The sequence below is a fragment of the Bolinopsis microptera genome, chromosome 3 (assembly GCF_026151205.1).
Source record: "Bolinopsis microptera isolate Bmic1 chromosome 3, MBARI_Bmic_1.0, whole genome shotgun sequence".
In the NCBI taxonomy this organism is placed as follows: domain Eukaryota; kingdom Metazoa; phylum Ctenophora; class Tentaculata; order Lobata; family Bolinopsidae; genus Bolinopsis; species Bolinopsis microptera.
In genome coordinates, this window is record NC_087074.1 from 19598732 (window position 1) to 19613381 (window position 14650).

General features: G+C 39.5%; 2 protein-coding genes across 2 annotated transcripts in view; one reads left to right on the forward strand and one right to left on the reverse strand.

Annotated features, from left to right (window-relative positions):
• Nucleotides 1–10792, reverse strand: part of LOC134812690 (cytochrome b-245 heavy chain-like) — a 28357-nt gene extending 17565 nt beyond the window's left edge. The window contains exons 1-4 of the mRNA XM_063820196.1: nucleotides 10735–10792; nucleotides 10389–10506; nucleotides 10107–10222; nucleotides 9871–9953 (exon numbers count right to left, since the gene is read on the reverse strand). Of these exons, the coding sequence (XP_063676266.1) occupies nucleotides 9871–9953; nucleotides 10107–10222; nucleotides 10389–10506; nucleotides 10735–10770 (353 nt within the window). The 5' untranslated portion in view covers nucleotides 10771–10792. The remainder of the gene's footprint in view (nucleotides 1–9870; nucleotides 9954–10106; nucleotides 10223–10388; nucleotides 10507–10734) is intronic.
• LOC134812179 (uncharacterized) overlaps nucleotides 1–14650 on the forward strand; it is a 284121-nt gene that overhangs the window by 52427 nt on the left and 217044 nt on the right. The window lies entirely within an intron of this gene.

The following is a 14650-nucleotide window of genomic DNA, read 5'->3' on the forward strand; positions in this document are numbered from 1 at the left end:
ACGTCGGCCGGGTGGTTTAGTGGTTTTAATACATTTACTTCCCACACTGACGACTGGGGTTCGATTCCCAGTGGGGACCAATTCGGTTCCCAGTAGGGACCAATTCGGTCGGATGCAGTTCGGCCACCAAACCATGGTGTAATGCTTTCATTAGAACTTATGTTCGAAAAAACTTTTGGCGAAAAAAATTTTAAATTTTCGAAATTTTCTCAAGTCTCAAAAAAATGTCCATGTGAAAAATTTTCGAAGTTTTTCTGAAAACTACCTTTCGCCGTGTTTCAAGAAATTCCGATCATTTTGAGCCAATAAACATTTTTATGATTTTTGGTAATTAGCTATTAGTAACTATCCAATTATCTGATTGTCTGCAGTCTGACATGAACATTTTTCTGACAAAAGTTTTTCTCGTCGATATGATAATCACCCTCTATTAATTCATAACCTTCTACGATGTTCACAGCTGAAGATATTTGACAAACAAGAAAGGAGGTAAATATTGGCAAAAGTGGCAAAAAGTGGCCACGTGGAAAAGTTGGCCAGCCGAATGAAACTTAAATTGAACCTAAAAACGTAATAAATCCTTTGGAAGCTTCTTGTGTCAGTAGATCGAATTTTTCAGACGGATCTGTCTGTACTTACTTACTGCAGTCACGTCAGGCACGGATTATTAGCTAGGTACGGCTTTTGAAAAGACGAGCGCGACGTGCCTGAGGAGATGTCACGTATCCTTGGCACGCCCTATAAACACACTACGTACATTATATGGTCATTACATCTAACCGCACCATGACAACAGTCATGGTGACAACAGTCATGGTGACAACAGTCATAGTATGGTCGGGCCCTTAAATTCTGAGAATAAACTATGGGCGACATTCTTACAATTCCTTAACAATTTTGCTAGAACACCTCTTCTTTAAATTCATGATATTCATTAATCGTTGCTCATTAGTCATGAGTTAAACATACAATTAACAGGTTGGTTACCAGTCGAACGTGCGGTGAAAATAGAGTGGGATCTTGAGTCGACACCTTTAGAAATTAAAACTAATAGTGTGCTGGGGAGTGGCGATGAGGTGAGAATGTTCTTCTACTCAGCTGCGGGGGAGAGTGTAGGAGGAGTCAGACTCCACTTCACCTCTACTCCACGATACCAGTTTAGATGGTGCAAAGACTTGACTAACCTCCCTGTTACTCCCCCCTCTCTTACTGACAAGGTGTGGCGTATCACTCTAACCAGAACTGCAGGTGTCAGACTAGTGATACACTGTAACGAGGTGGAGGTGCTCAACAAACTGCTCTCTCAAGCAACGTGTAGTGACAGTAGTTGGAGCACGCACTGGAACAGAGACGTGACAAAGATAGAGTTCTGGTCCTACGACACAGCATCTGATTACTACAGACCACAACCAGGTAACTAATAACAACAAGCATTGGTTTAACAAACAATAACTTTAATTTATGAATAAGCCAACTTGCTGATTCTCTCGTTAATTCGTGATTACGTGTTTTCTGTCTAAATTTCAAGTGTGTTATTTAGTTATTTAACATAAACACATATAATATAGGATATGGGATATAGGATAGTTAGCAATTACTATTTATAACTTAATAAAGTGGTCATAATTTTATCAATTACTGTTCTCCGAATGAGATAAAATCACATTCTTTCACTGAAGGCAGAGTTATAATCATATTGGCGATAGCGGATCGCAAAATAGCTAACTATAATTTAGAAATATTGCATATTTTGTAGTAGACATCATGGAGACAAGCAATTTTCAGCTACTAAAGGTTGAAACAATTATTAATTGAAAACGGATGTTTTTACAAAATATCTTGAACATAAGCAGTAAGGTATTTTATCAAACAAACTCAAAACTTTTTTGGTTCGATATTTATTTTGCAGAGTTTACACAATATGTGCATTGTGCTTCATAGTTTGTTGATGAGGCGAATTTTTAGCGTTAACCCTAATGACTGATAACAATTTGAATTAGTATTGGGCTTAGAACCAAGAAGTTAAATTTGTGGTACGAAATTACAAGAACCGTAAGAGTCTGGGTGGCAATAATTTCCTCGAAAAACCGTGGAATATGTGGATATTAAATTTTTCACATATTGTTTTAAATCTAATATTATTGTAACACATCTGAACTGTACTTAAATACTTATATAATAACGATTTTCTTATCTTCCACTATGATTTGTCAGTTGTAAAGTTATTAATTCCAGATCCGTGTGGAGAAGGAACATATCAGAATGATGCTATGACAAGCTGTGAGACATGTGACGCTGGATTGACACCAAACTCTGACAAAACAGCCTGTGGTAAGAAAACTTTAAAGCTTTTTATATATTATAATATTATTGTTATGTTTTAAATTTGAATTAACTGTGCTATAGAATGAAAACCGAGGATATTGGTACTCACAATAATTTCTTAATATTAATAAGGTAGTTCAAACGAATTGCTGCTTAAAGATTTCCTAATTCTTCAGAGCCATGTCTAGCTGGAAGCTACAAGAACATTGAGATGAACACATGTGAATCATGTCCTGATAATACGATCAGTTCAGAAGGAGCAGCCTTGTGTACAACTTGTGAACTTGGCCAGGAACGAAACTCAGGGAGAACAAAATGTGGTAAGAATTGTTAACAAGAACCGAGTTGAGATGATTATATCTATATATAGATGGGCAAAGATAGGCTGATGGTTAAGACGGGATAAGGATAAGGCGCCAGATAGGGCTTAGAATCAAGAAGGCAAATTTGTGGTACGAACTGACAAGAACCGTAAGAGTCTGGGTGGTAATAACTCTATCATAAAACCGTGGTTGTGTGGATATTTAATTTTTCAGTCTATTGTTTTAAATCTTATGTAATTGTAACACATCTGAAGTGTACTTAAATACTTATATAATAATAACGATTTTCTTATCTTCTACTACGATTTGCCAGTTGTAACGTTATAATTGTAGAGCCGTGTGGAGAAAAAACATATCGGAATGATGCTATGACAAGCTGTGAGACATGTGACGCTGGATTGACACCAAACTCTGACAAAACAGCCTGTGGTAAGATAACTTTAAAGCTTATATTTAATATTATTGTTGTGTTTTAAATTTGAATTAACTGTGCTATAGATCGAAAACCGAGGACATTGGTACTCACAATAACTTCTTAATATTAATAAGGTAGTCCAAACGAATTGCTGCTTAAAGATTTCCTAATTCTTCAGAGCCATGTCCAGCTGGAAGCTACAAGAACAGTGAGATGAACACATGTGAATCATGTCCTGATAATACGATCAGTTCAGAAGGAGCAGCCTTGTGTACAACTTGTGAACTTGGCCAGGAACGAAACTCAGGGAGAACGAAATGTGGTAAGAATTGTTAACATGAATCGAGCTGAGATGATTATATCTACATAGATGGGCAAAGATAGGATAAGGGTTAAGACGGGATAAGGATAAGGCGCCAGATAGGACTTATAATCAAGAAGGCAAATTTGTGGTACGAAAATACAAGAACCATAAGAGTCTGGGTGGTAATAATTCTATCAAAAAACCGTGGTTGTGTGGATATTGAATTTTTCACATATTGTTTTAAATCTAATTTAATTGTAACACATCTGATGTATACTTATATAATAACGATTTTCTTATCTTCCACAACGATTTGCCATATATAACGTTATAATTCCAGAGCCGTGTGGGGAAGGAACATATCGGAATGATGCTATGACAAGCTGTGAGACATGTGACGCTGGATGGAAACCAAACACTAACAAAACTGCCTGTGGTAAGATAACTTTAAATCTTATATTATTGTTATGTTTTAAATTTAATTTAACTGCGCTACAGAATGGTATACTGTATACAGTATTTGAGACTTGGACCCCCGAGCAAACGATATTATAGTTATGTTAGAGGTTGCTTGAAAGGGTTCGGGTTGGGACAGGAAAACTAAATCGCGGAAGAGAACATAAGAAACCGTCAAAATAACCCTTATAATTGTATCACACAACCCAATTAATCAGTTCAACGTGATTTAATATGACATATCGACAGTGAGCTGTACGGGACTGAAGGCTGAGTGGATAACTGCGATCAGAACAACAACACAGTTCCCAGTAGTCCCAGGAACCGTGGTGGAAGTGAATTGTGTTGAATCCAGAGCTCTCAATAAAGGGAGCAGCGAGGTGACCTGCACCTCAGGAACGGAATTTATTTTCGATTTTAATGAACCCGAGTGTATAAATACAGGTATTGTAGAAGCGAATATACTAAATGACCATAGCATCACTACAAAAGGATAACTAAACTCTTCATACAACCAGGATAGTATCATCAGAACCGACGAAAGGGGGTAAAATAATGTCGTAATGGGGAGAGTTGGTTATATTACTATAGAAAACTAATTTAATTTAATCTTACAGTTGATGGGCTATGACAAATAGCTCAGATGATACTGCACTCTAACTTAGATATCTAAATAAGTATGTTTGAGTTTTCCGGGTGGAAAAGTATACCAGCAGAAACCCAGTACCCATAAGTCCCAAGAAAAGTTATCGAGGTAACCTGCTCTGAGATCTCAACACAACAGCATTTGACAAAGCAAAATAAAATGTAAAATCAATTTAAATTCAAAAATTTAACAAAGAATGCATTGTCATTATAACATAGTAAAACACTTTGTTTCATAAATATATTAAGTTTAAATTAAAACAATCGTGATCTGAGATGTACGTAGAATCTAGCTCAATGTTTCAACATAAACCCTTGATAATTAGTCTAGCAAATATTAGAAACTAACCGCAAATCCGGTGATTTCCATTTCAAATGAAAAAAACCAGAAGATCTTAATAAGGTTCAATGATAATCTACTCCTATCTCAAGTTATTAATTAACAACCCCAGGAACGAAGACGATGCTGTATAAAGTCTATACGAATGTCGACAGAATAGAGATGAACAGGAAGAAAGAGAGAGAATATCAGCTCCAATTAATTTATGAGAATTCAAGGTTAGTAAGAAAAATGTCCACTTAAAGTTTTTTTTTCGTCTTATACTGCAACACTTCTATTGTGCTGAATTCCTAAAATCACCATTTCAGAATACAGATTACAGAAACGAGCTTCATGGCATTGATAAGTAATGAATACCCTGAAAAAGACACATAACTCCATCACTGTGAGACATATTTGTGTTTTTAAACATTTATAAACATTATTCAATGTTAAATACATATTATTTTTAAATATGTACGTATTTAACATTAAATTAAATTCAAAATCTATTCAAAGATTTAACAAAGGTTTGATGTATTGCTATTATATCATATTATAACAACTTGTTTCAGACCCTTGCTCAGCAGGAACGAACCTTTCAACTGAAAAGAGAAAATGTGAATCCTTTGTTGACCATTTTATGGTCAACAAGAAGCGGAGGATTACTCTTTTCGTCGAAATCTTTCAAAAAAACTGCTCAATAAGTATCCAATAAATTTTAACATTATAAGGCTTATATTAATAGTAATACTAAATTCATACAAAGTTACAACAAAGTCTTAATGTCATGTATCCTGGGTTCGGACAGGAAATTACCCGCTTAAAACATTTCCATCGCGTTACATAATACTCAATAAATGTAATAGATTTGTAGTGTTGTAATTAGTTTTGAACTGTTGAAGTTTATCCAGGCCTACTATATAACAACCTTAGAAAAGCAAACTTATTTGCCTTGAATGTTCAGCAGGAAGAAAGAGAGGATATCAGCTTCACGTTAGTAAAAATGCCCCTTTTTTAAGTGCTTTTTCGTGATATACGGCAAAACTTCTATTGTGCTGAATTCCTAAAATTCAATTGCTCATGCTGTTTAATACACACATTGCTATTATCTAACTTATGTTGAACTTGACTGTGATCAAATTTATTTTCGCATTTTGAACATGAACTGTGCTGATCACCAGAAACTACATGTACAATACCAGAAATAATGTGTCACTCGGCAATAAAATCACCATTTCAGAATACAGATTGCAGAAACGAGCTTCATGGCATTGATAAGTAATGAATACCCTAAAAAAGACACATAACTCCATCACTGTGAGACATATTTATGTTTATAAACATTTATAAACATTATTCAATGATAAATACATATTATTTATAAACCCCTCCTGGTTAGAATAATAAGGCGGGCGGGCGGGATAGATTCTGATAATCCCAGCTCCCGCTGTTAGTTTTTTCCAGCTTAATAAAAACCCCGTCACAGCTTCTCTAATCCCGCCCCGCTAATTTGGCTCAACAAGATCTGTTTTGTTTTGATATTCCAAGAGAATTTCATTCACGCACTGTCACGTGTTTTGATGACGTGTATCACGTGACTAACTACTACGACGCGCACTGGTAAAAAAATGTCACGTTATGGCTTTACGTAAGAGCTATAAATACACTTGATTTACGTATCGCTTTAAATGCAGGCGCTGGCAAAACCCAGAACACTGCTTACATTACTTGTACTGATGGAATCTTACATTACCTACTTGGACCAGTTCCAGAACTTGTCTCGACGGTTACATTTGTCCGGTAAATTTTGTCGTAGCAATTGCTCTGTTTGATATGAGCCATGTTTTATAGTCGTCTACTTTGATGAACTTCATGACACGATATCATTATTAGTTCCACCTTTTATCGCTTGCCAGGCTTAACACGACGCCCCTTATCGATAATTATTCAACGTTCTGACCGAGGAATCATGTTTAAATGGAACACCAATTTCAAATGACATAGTACCTTAGTTTTATTTATTTAGTAATATAATATACGTCCCAATTCCATTTCATATTTTCCATAATGATCTCATATAGCTCATAGTTGTATTACTTTTGGCTTTTCAGTTTTACATTACTACGTTAGTAATGACTATGATTTGTTTCAAACAGGTGCAAAATTTAAATGTGTAATCTCACATCTCTCTTTCGAATAAAACATTTCAGCAAGGCCATAAAATAATACATCATAGGGGGGGGGGGGGGGGGGGGGGTGTCACGTCCGTCTATGTCCGCCTATGTCCTGTCCTTTTTGGATTCTATGAGACAACGGACGTGTTTTTTGGGACATTGGCGGACACGGACGGACATTGGCGGACTCAGACGGACATTGGCGGACACGGACGGACATTGGCGGACTCGGACGGACATTGGCGGACTCGGACGGACATTAGCGGACCCGGACGGACATTGGCGGACTCGAACGGACATTGGTGGACATTAGCGGACATTGGTGGACATTAGCGGACAAACGTTTTGAGAATTTTTCGCAACTTCTATGTATTATAATTTTGTACAAAACAAACGACTTATTAATCACACTAAAGCTATTAATAGTTTTAACTTATTATATCAAATTATATAGGGACCCAGGAAAAGGCCCCAGGAGGAGGAGGAGGAGGAGGACTGGGGAGGAGGAGGACTGTTGAGGACTGATGAGGAGGACTGAGGACGAGGAGGAGGAGTAGGAGGAGGACTGAGGAGGGGAGGAGGAAGAGGACTGGGGGGATCAGGAAGACCCAGGAGGAGGACCCAGGAGGAGGAGGAGGACTGAGGAGGATGACTCAGGAGGAGGAGGACTCAGGAGGACTGAGAAGGAGGAAGACTGAAGAGTACTGAAGAGTACTGAGGTCTGAGGAGGATGGCTGAGGAGGATGGCTGAGGAGGATGGCTGAGGAGGATGGCTGAGGAGGATGACTGAGGAGGATGACTGAGGAGGATGACTGAGAGGGAGGAGGAGGATTAGGAAGACCCAGGAGGAGGAGGAGGAGGAGGACCTAGAAGGAGGACCTAGGAGGAGGAGGAGGAGAACTGAGGAGGATGACTCAGGAGGAGGAGGAATCAGGAGGAGGACTGAGGAGGACTGAGAAGGAGGAGGACTGAGGAGGATGGCTGAGGAGGATGACTGAGAGGGAGGAGGAGGAGGAAGAAGAGGAGAAGGACTGAGGAGGAGAAGGAGGACCCAGGAGGAAGAGGACCCAGGAGGACCCAGGAGAAGGAGGACCCAGGAGGAGGACCCAGGAAAAGGCCCCAGGAGGAGGAGGAGGACTGGGGAGGAGGAGGACTGTTGAGGACTGATGAGGAGAACTGAGGACGAGGAGGAGGAGTAGGAGGAGGACTGAGGAGGGGAGGAGGAAGAGGACTGGGGAGGATCAGGAAGACCCAGGAGGAGGAGGAGGAGGACCCAGGAGGAGGAGGAGGAGGAGGACCCAGGAGGAGGAGGAGGACTGAGGAGGACTGAGGAGGAGGACTGACGATGACTGAGAAGGAGGAGGACTGAGGAGTACTGAGGAGGATGGCTGAGGAGGATGGCTGAGGAGGATGGCTGAGGAGGATGACTGAGGAGGATGACTGAGAGGGAGGAGGAGGAGGACTCAGGAGGAGGACTCAGGAGGAAGAGGAGGAGGAGGACTCAGGAGGAGGACTTAGGAGAAATGAGGAGGACTGAGGAGAACTGAGGAGGAGGAGGAGGAGGAGGACTGAATAGGAGGAGGAGAAGGAGGGGGACTGGGAGAGGACTGAGGAGGAGGAGGACTGATGAGAAGGATGAGGAGGAGGACCCAGGAGGAGGACTGAGGACCGAGGAGGAAGAGGAGGAGGATGAAGAGGAGGAGGAGGACCCAGGAGGAGGAGGACTGAGGAGGAGGACTGAGGAGGATGACTGAGAGGGAAGAGGAGGAGGAGGAGGACTCAGGAGGAGGAGGAGGAGGACTGAGGAAGACTGAGAAGGAGGAGGACTGAGGAGGAGGACTGAATAGGAGGAGGAGGAGGGGGACTGGGGGAGGACTGAGGAGGATGGAGGACTGAGGAGAAGGATGAGGAGGAGGACTGAGGAGGACTGAGGAGGAAGAGGAGGAGGATGAAGAGGAGGAGGAGGACCCAGGAGGAGGACCCAGGAGGAGGACTCAGGAGGAGGAGGAGGACTGGGGAGGAGGAGGACTGTTGAGGACTGATGAGGAGGACTGAGGACGAGGAGGAGGAGTAGGAGGAGGACTGAGGAGGGGAGGAGGAAGAGGACTGAGGAAGATCAGGAAGACCCAGGAGGAGGAGGAGGAAGAGTAGGAGGAGGAAGCATCTAAATGTTATTTCCATTTTTGTCCGTTTTGTCCGCTCTATTTTTTGTCCGTTTTGAAAATATAGGGTACCGGACAAAAAACATGATCCCCCCATATAACAGCAAAAATTGAACATTTTATTTAGCAATTTAGGTGTCCATTAATGTCCGCTAATGTCCGTATATGTCCGTCTATGTCCGCCTATGTCCGTCTATGTCCGCCTATGTCCGCCTATGTCCGCCTATGTCCTGTCCTTTTTGGATTCTATGAGACAAGCGGACATAGACGGACGTGACACCCCCCTCCCCCCATCATATATACTTATATATATGTATTATATATATATAATAAATAAATAAATAATTGAACAAGGTACTGTAAGTGCTTCTAAACTCATGTTTAGACAAAATGTCACTATAAGACCCAAAACTAGTGGCTCACGACATGAACTTATGGGCAAAAATTAAAGAGTGAGAAAATATTCTGTTTAAATCATTTCTGGCAGAGATCGGCCACAATATTACGTAATTTACTATTTGATAATCTCAACGAGATACTATTTAGATTATCATGCTAATTATGTTAAATTTACTAATTTTGCTAATTATAATAATCATACTGATCATACTAATTATAATAGTTATACTTATTGTACTAATTATACTAATTGCATTAATTACACTAATTATACTAATTATAATAATTATACTAATTTAGATACTTATTATACTAATTAAAATACTAATTATACTGTTTACTCACCACACTGATTTTAATATGGATGCATACGGTGTTACTCCGACTCCAGCTCCAATTGAAACCGTAGTCTTGTACTTGAATATGTCCTGAGATCATAGAATGTAAGGTGAAACTCACAGGTTTCTCGTGAATAATAGCTGATACATTCTTATCAATTATTCTTTGGTTGACTGGTTGGGCTATGAGTTCATTATAGGATATAAAGCAAGTCGAGTTTGCACAGAAAATGTGCAACTAACGTCCGATGGTGTCCCATAAGGTCCATCAACTGCTATCTTAAAGTTAAGCTCTGCTCTCTTTCCCTCTTTGGTAGTCTTGTCTTTAGAATGACCGGCTACAGCTTTCAGTAGGGAAGCTGTATAAATGGTTGGGTTAGACAATATGTTTAGTTTTCTTCAAACTATGTCTCCAAAAACTGAACGAAAGCTTAAAAAGATAAACTGGAGAGAACAGGACATATTAATTGACACAACAATACAATTTACTACTAACACCAGGTAAACATCCCTGTAATAACTTACCTGTCCAGTCACCCGATTTCCTGATATGCACGGAGAGATAGTCCTCTTCGGGAGCTGTAGTTAGGGTGAAGGGATGCCACTCAAATATAGACAACTCACTACATTGCAGGAACACGTACTGGGGAGGGTGTAGTGGGTTTTTATTTTTATTTTTATCGAGAGGTCTGATATTGAGATGACTTGGCAGCAGTTTAGAAACTGTTAAAATAGCTTTAATAACTAGGATTGAGTATTAATCATTTATTCTGTATGAACCATATTAACATGAATTAACTATAGAATATATATGTGACTAGTAGATTCTTCATCACTATGACTACGCGTCATGTTGTGCTGTATTTCTCACCTGGCCAGCATGCTGTTTCCAGCCCTTCTTCCTCATCCTTAGTTCCAGACAAGGTCCAGGATGCTCAATAGCCTTGTTTAATTAATCTCATTACAGCATCTTTAAAATACTTAAATGTGACAAGGAGTTCAAGGACCAATAATTGGTGAGATGAGGAACAATCGAAAAATTATCAGACACACCACGCAGTGAGTCACGACGAGACTAATATTTCCAAAAGAGCCAGACCACAGTTAAACCAACCTTGGAGTAGTTGACATAGCCAGGACCCTTAAAGGACCAGTTAACTCGAAAAAAAGTTATCCTCATATTTTGACAGATTGTGACAAATAGCAAACTGAGCAACGAATCGTAATTCCTAAATCTCTAACTGCTCTCTAACGCGTGTAAATAGCGTTTGTATTATTTTGGCGATGACGTAACGAAGTCCCTGGCGCGCACAGAGGAGCTCGCGAGACTGTATTTTACAGGTAGAAATGGACATGATACACAACTTTAGAGTTAACTTTTGAGAAAATCATAAGTCATTTATCTAAAATTAAGCTGTTAGTGTTCATGATCAACCTTTGGCGACAATGTTTTACGTGAAATGTAAAAATCAGGAGTAATATAAAAAGTGTATTTTTAGACTTAAGTGCTAGCTCATAGTTTAAGAATTATATTTGATTCACGATGTCAATCCTTCGCAGCTCGGTGAGGCACAGTGGTTGCGAGAAGAATTATTTGATGCGCGGCGCGACCCAGTAGTGCATCGCGCTACAAGAATTATATAAATTAACATTTGTCGTTTAGCCATGTCAGAATCAATCGTGCCGTAATATATCAATATGGCCAAAGAATAATAGGGTCTTGAAAATTCTATAGTTGTTCAGTGGGTCGGTTGACCACGCGCGCCAAGTGCTAGGGTGCATTCTCATTGACAATTAAACTTGGTCAAAGATAATTATACACAATTCCTAAATTAAATCAATATAATCATGTAGATATGAGTATTCAACACTACTCGACAACAAATATTTATCGGCCCATCGACGATTCAGTTGCCGAAACAAAAATCAAATGTTTGCTTTTTCGTTTCGGGAACTCTTTGAACTCAATATTATATGCAACTAATCATACTTTATAATGGTTTCATCAGCAGTAATAGAAAGCGCAGCTGAGTATAAAAATGTATTTTACAAGCCACAGGGGGAGCTGAAACCAGGTTTTCGATCAAACGCTGCCATGTGTAGTCAAACGTCGCCAAAAGTTGCTCTCGTCCAATGAAATTGCTGCATTATGTAAGCCAAGCTCCGCATATGAATATATGTAATTCAATTATGCATACTGACTTGCAAAATGCAGCGATTTCATTGGACGAGAGCAACTGTTGGCGACGTTCGACTACAAATGGCAGCATTTGATCGAAAACCTGGTTTCAGCCCCCCTGTGAAGCGCGTACAAAATTTGTAGCAAAAATTCCTTGTATCACGTGGTGACCCCCGCTGCCGCTTCACTATAGTTTCGACGATACAGGGGGAGCCGCGCACTCGTGCGCGGCGGGTCATACAATACAACGTATGACAAAAATTCCTACACTGCGAACTTATTTTATTTACATTTTCAGACAACTGTTAGAACCAAATTTATCCAAATCGGTAGATATAATAAAGTTTGTGCCAATTAATGGCGCTTATTGCATTGTAGCGTGATGCGTTGCTCGGCCGCGCCGCGCATCCAATATAATGCTTTTTGCTTGTAGTGGCGTGCGCTCGCCTCCCGGCGCGAAAGCACAATATGGTTAAATGAACTACTGGGCCTCGCCGAGCTGCGAAGAATTGCAGACATCGTCAATTAAATTTTTCGAAGGAACAAATCATGAAATGAAGAACACTTGCCTCACTAATGTCCAATGTACCACTCAGCGTGACTCTCACTGTCGGAAAACCCTTAAGAGTCTTTTGCTGCTCAAGGAATACGGTAGCTATCATGAATTCTGCCCATGTGCAAGAAAACTGGGCAAATTCCTTTGCAACTGTCACACGCTTTTCAGGAACCCGAAAAAGGACGCAATATGCCTGTCACCCCATCAGGACTACCACCAAATAATAATAATAATAATAATAAAGTATTATATCCCGCTAATATTAGCAAATAGTAACCAAGGATGGTACTAGCTACTAAATGTCTGAGCGCTGTCCAAACAAAAGATAATACTTTAATAATTTGAAAGTCTCCAACAAAAAATTCTCAATTTCCTTTAAACTGCTTATTAGTAACACTAACGTCTTAAAAGAACTATATTATACGACAGACATGGTGGTTCATCAGACATCAGATGGAATAAAATATATGAGAAAAATTTCATAATCTCGACACATATGGTTACCTTTAATTTATTTCAAAAGAATTTCATTTACATTGAACATCATTATACAACTCTTCTTTATTTGTAGATCAAAACAACAAACAAAACTGAGGCTGCATCCCTGTCATTTACCCACAAATCATTTTAATGAGTTGCTCGAGGTTAGTAGACCAGGCCGACGGATCCCAGTCGATTTCCATGAGTATTGTCGCACCCAAATTAAGGAACTCGCACACTTCTTCCACCCTGTACCCAAACAGTTGCAAGCAAGCTGCCTTTCACCCACGGTTCACTGAGGTACAGGTTAGATTGCCGAAGCATGTGCTACCAACTCCGCAATCATGTGGTACGGCCAAAGTATTACAGGTTTATAAAAATAAAAATAAAAACAAGCCAGGGCATGGCAAATGGCAGTATAGTCTTATCCGGACTCCGTGTAAGTGTGTAACTATACTCACAACTCATGACAGTTAAAAAAATCCCATGGATTAAATCTAAAAACTGAAGGCCCGGTCCTAGGAACTTTCTAAAAAAGAACACAAATATAATTACGACTAGGTATGTTCTGATTATTGAAAAAATCGGTTTTAAAGCCGTTTTAAAAGTATCAATGTTGTTAGCTTTTCTTACCGTATAACGGTAGCAAAGTTCCAGGGGGTTTTTTGGGGGATGCGTTGCTAAATCCTCCTATCACTAGCCTGATTTTACTGGGTCTACTAACTTTAAAACCTTAAGTCATCACCAGGACAGTTGCCGTGTTTTAGAATTTGCTGATGTGAGTCAAGCTGAAGAAGATTCAGGGACAGATATGGTTGGTGCTTGGCTGTACATATAACATTATACGCCAGAAGACAAATCTTGAAACTTATTCGTTCTTCAATGGGGAGGAATGTGTGCTTTTTTGTTGTTATTTCAAGAAGAGCTACATCACGGTCTTCGATAACAAAACTAATTCAGATCAACCATCATTATGCAGATTTCTCGATCTGTTGTACGAGCATGGAACACTTGTGATTACTGTTTCTAAGTACGTTGTGAATGTGAGTGGGGAGGACCTGTTCGAGTATTGAGGTGTTCTGTTGGGGACTCGATACTGATACGCAGGTTAGTGATCATTGAAGTTGCCTTTTATACTTCCTCTTATGGTTAAATTATTATGTCAGCAATTATTTCTATTTCGGGTGTTTGTACGGGAGTTAAATTTTAAGTGATTTTGTTTTAAATTTTCATGATTCTGAATGGAATTTTACTTTATATAGGTATGTTATTCATTCTTGTATAGTCGAGACGATGGTGGTAGTGCCATCTCCGACAAACTTTACGTTATTTCCGTTTTAATTCGTTTAATTTGGTCCTTGCAGTGATTTTATCATCTGACTGAATCTAATTGTGTCAATAAAATTATGTAGGTATTGTGTGGATGAAGTGTGCTTGTAGTCACAGTTTCTAATTATGTAGGTATGTGGTGATGAAGTGTGCTTGTATGTCACAGACTGCTATTATGTAGGTATGTGTGATGAAGTGTGCTTGTAATCACAGTTATAATTATTTAGGTATTGTGTGATGATG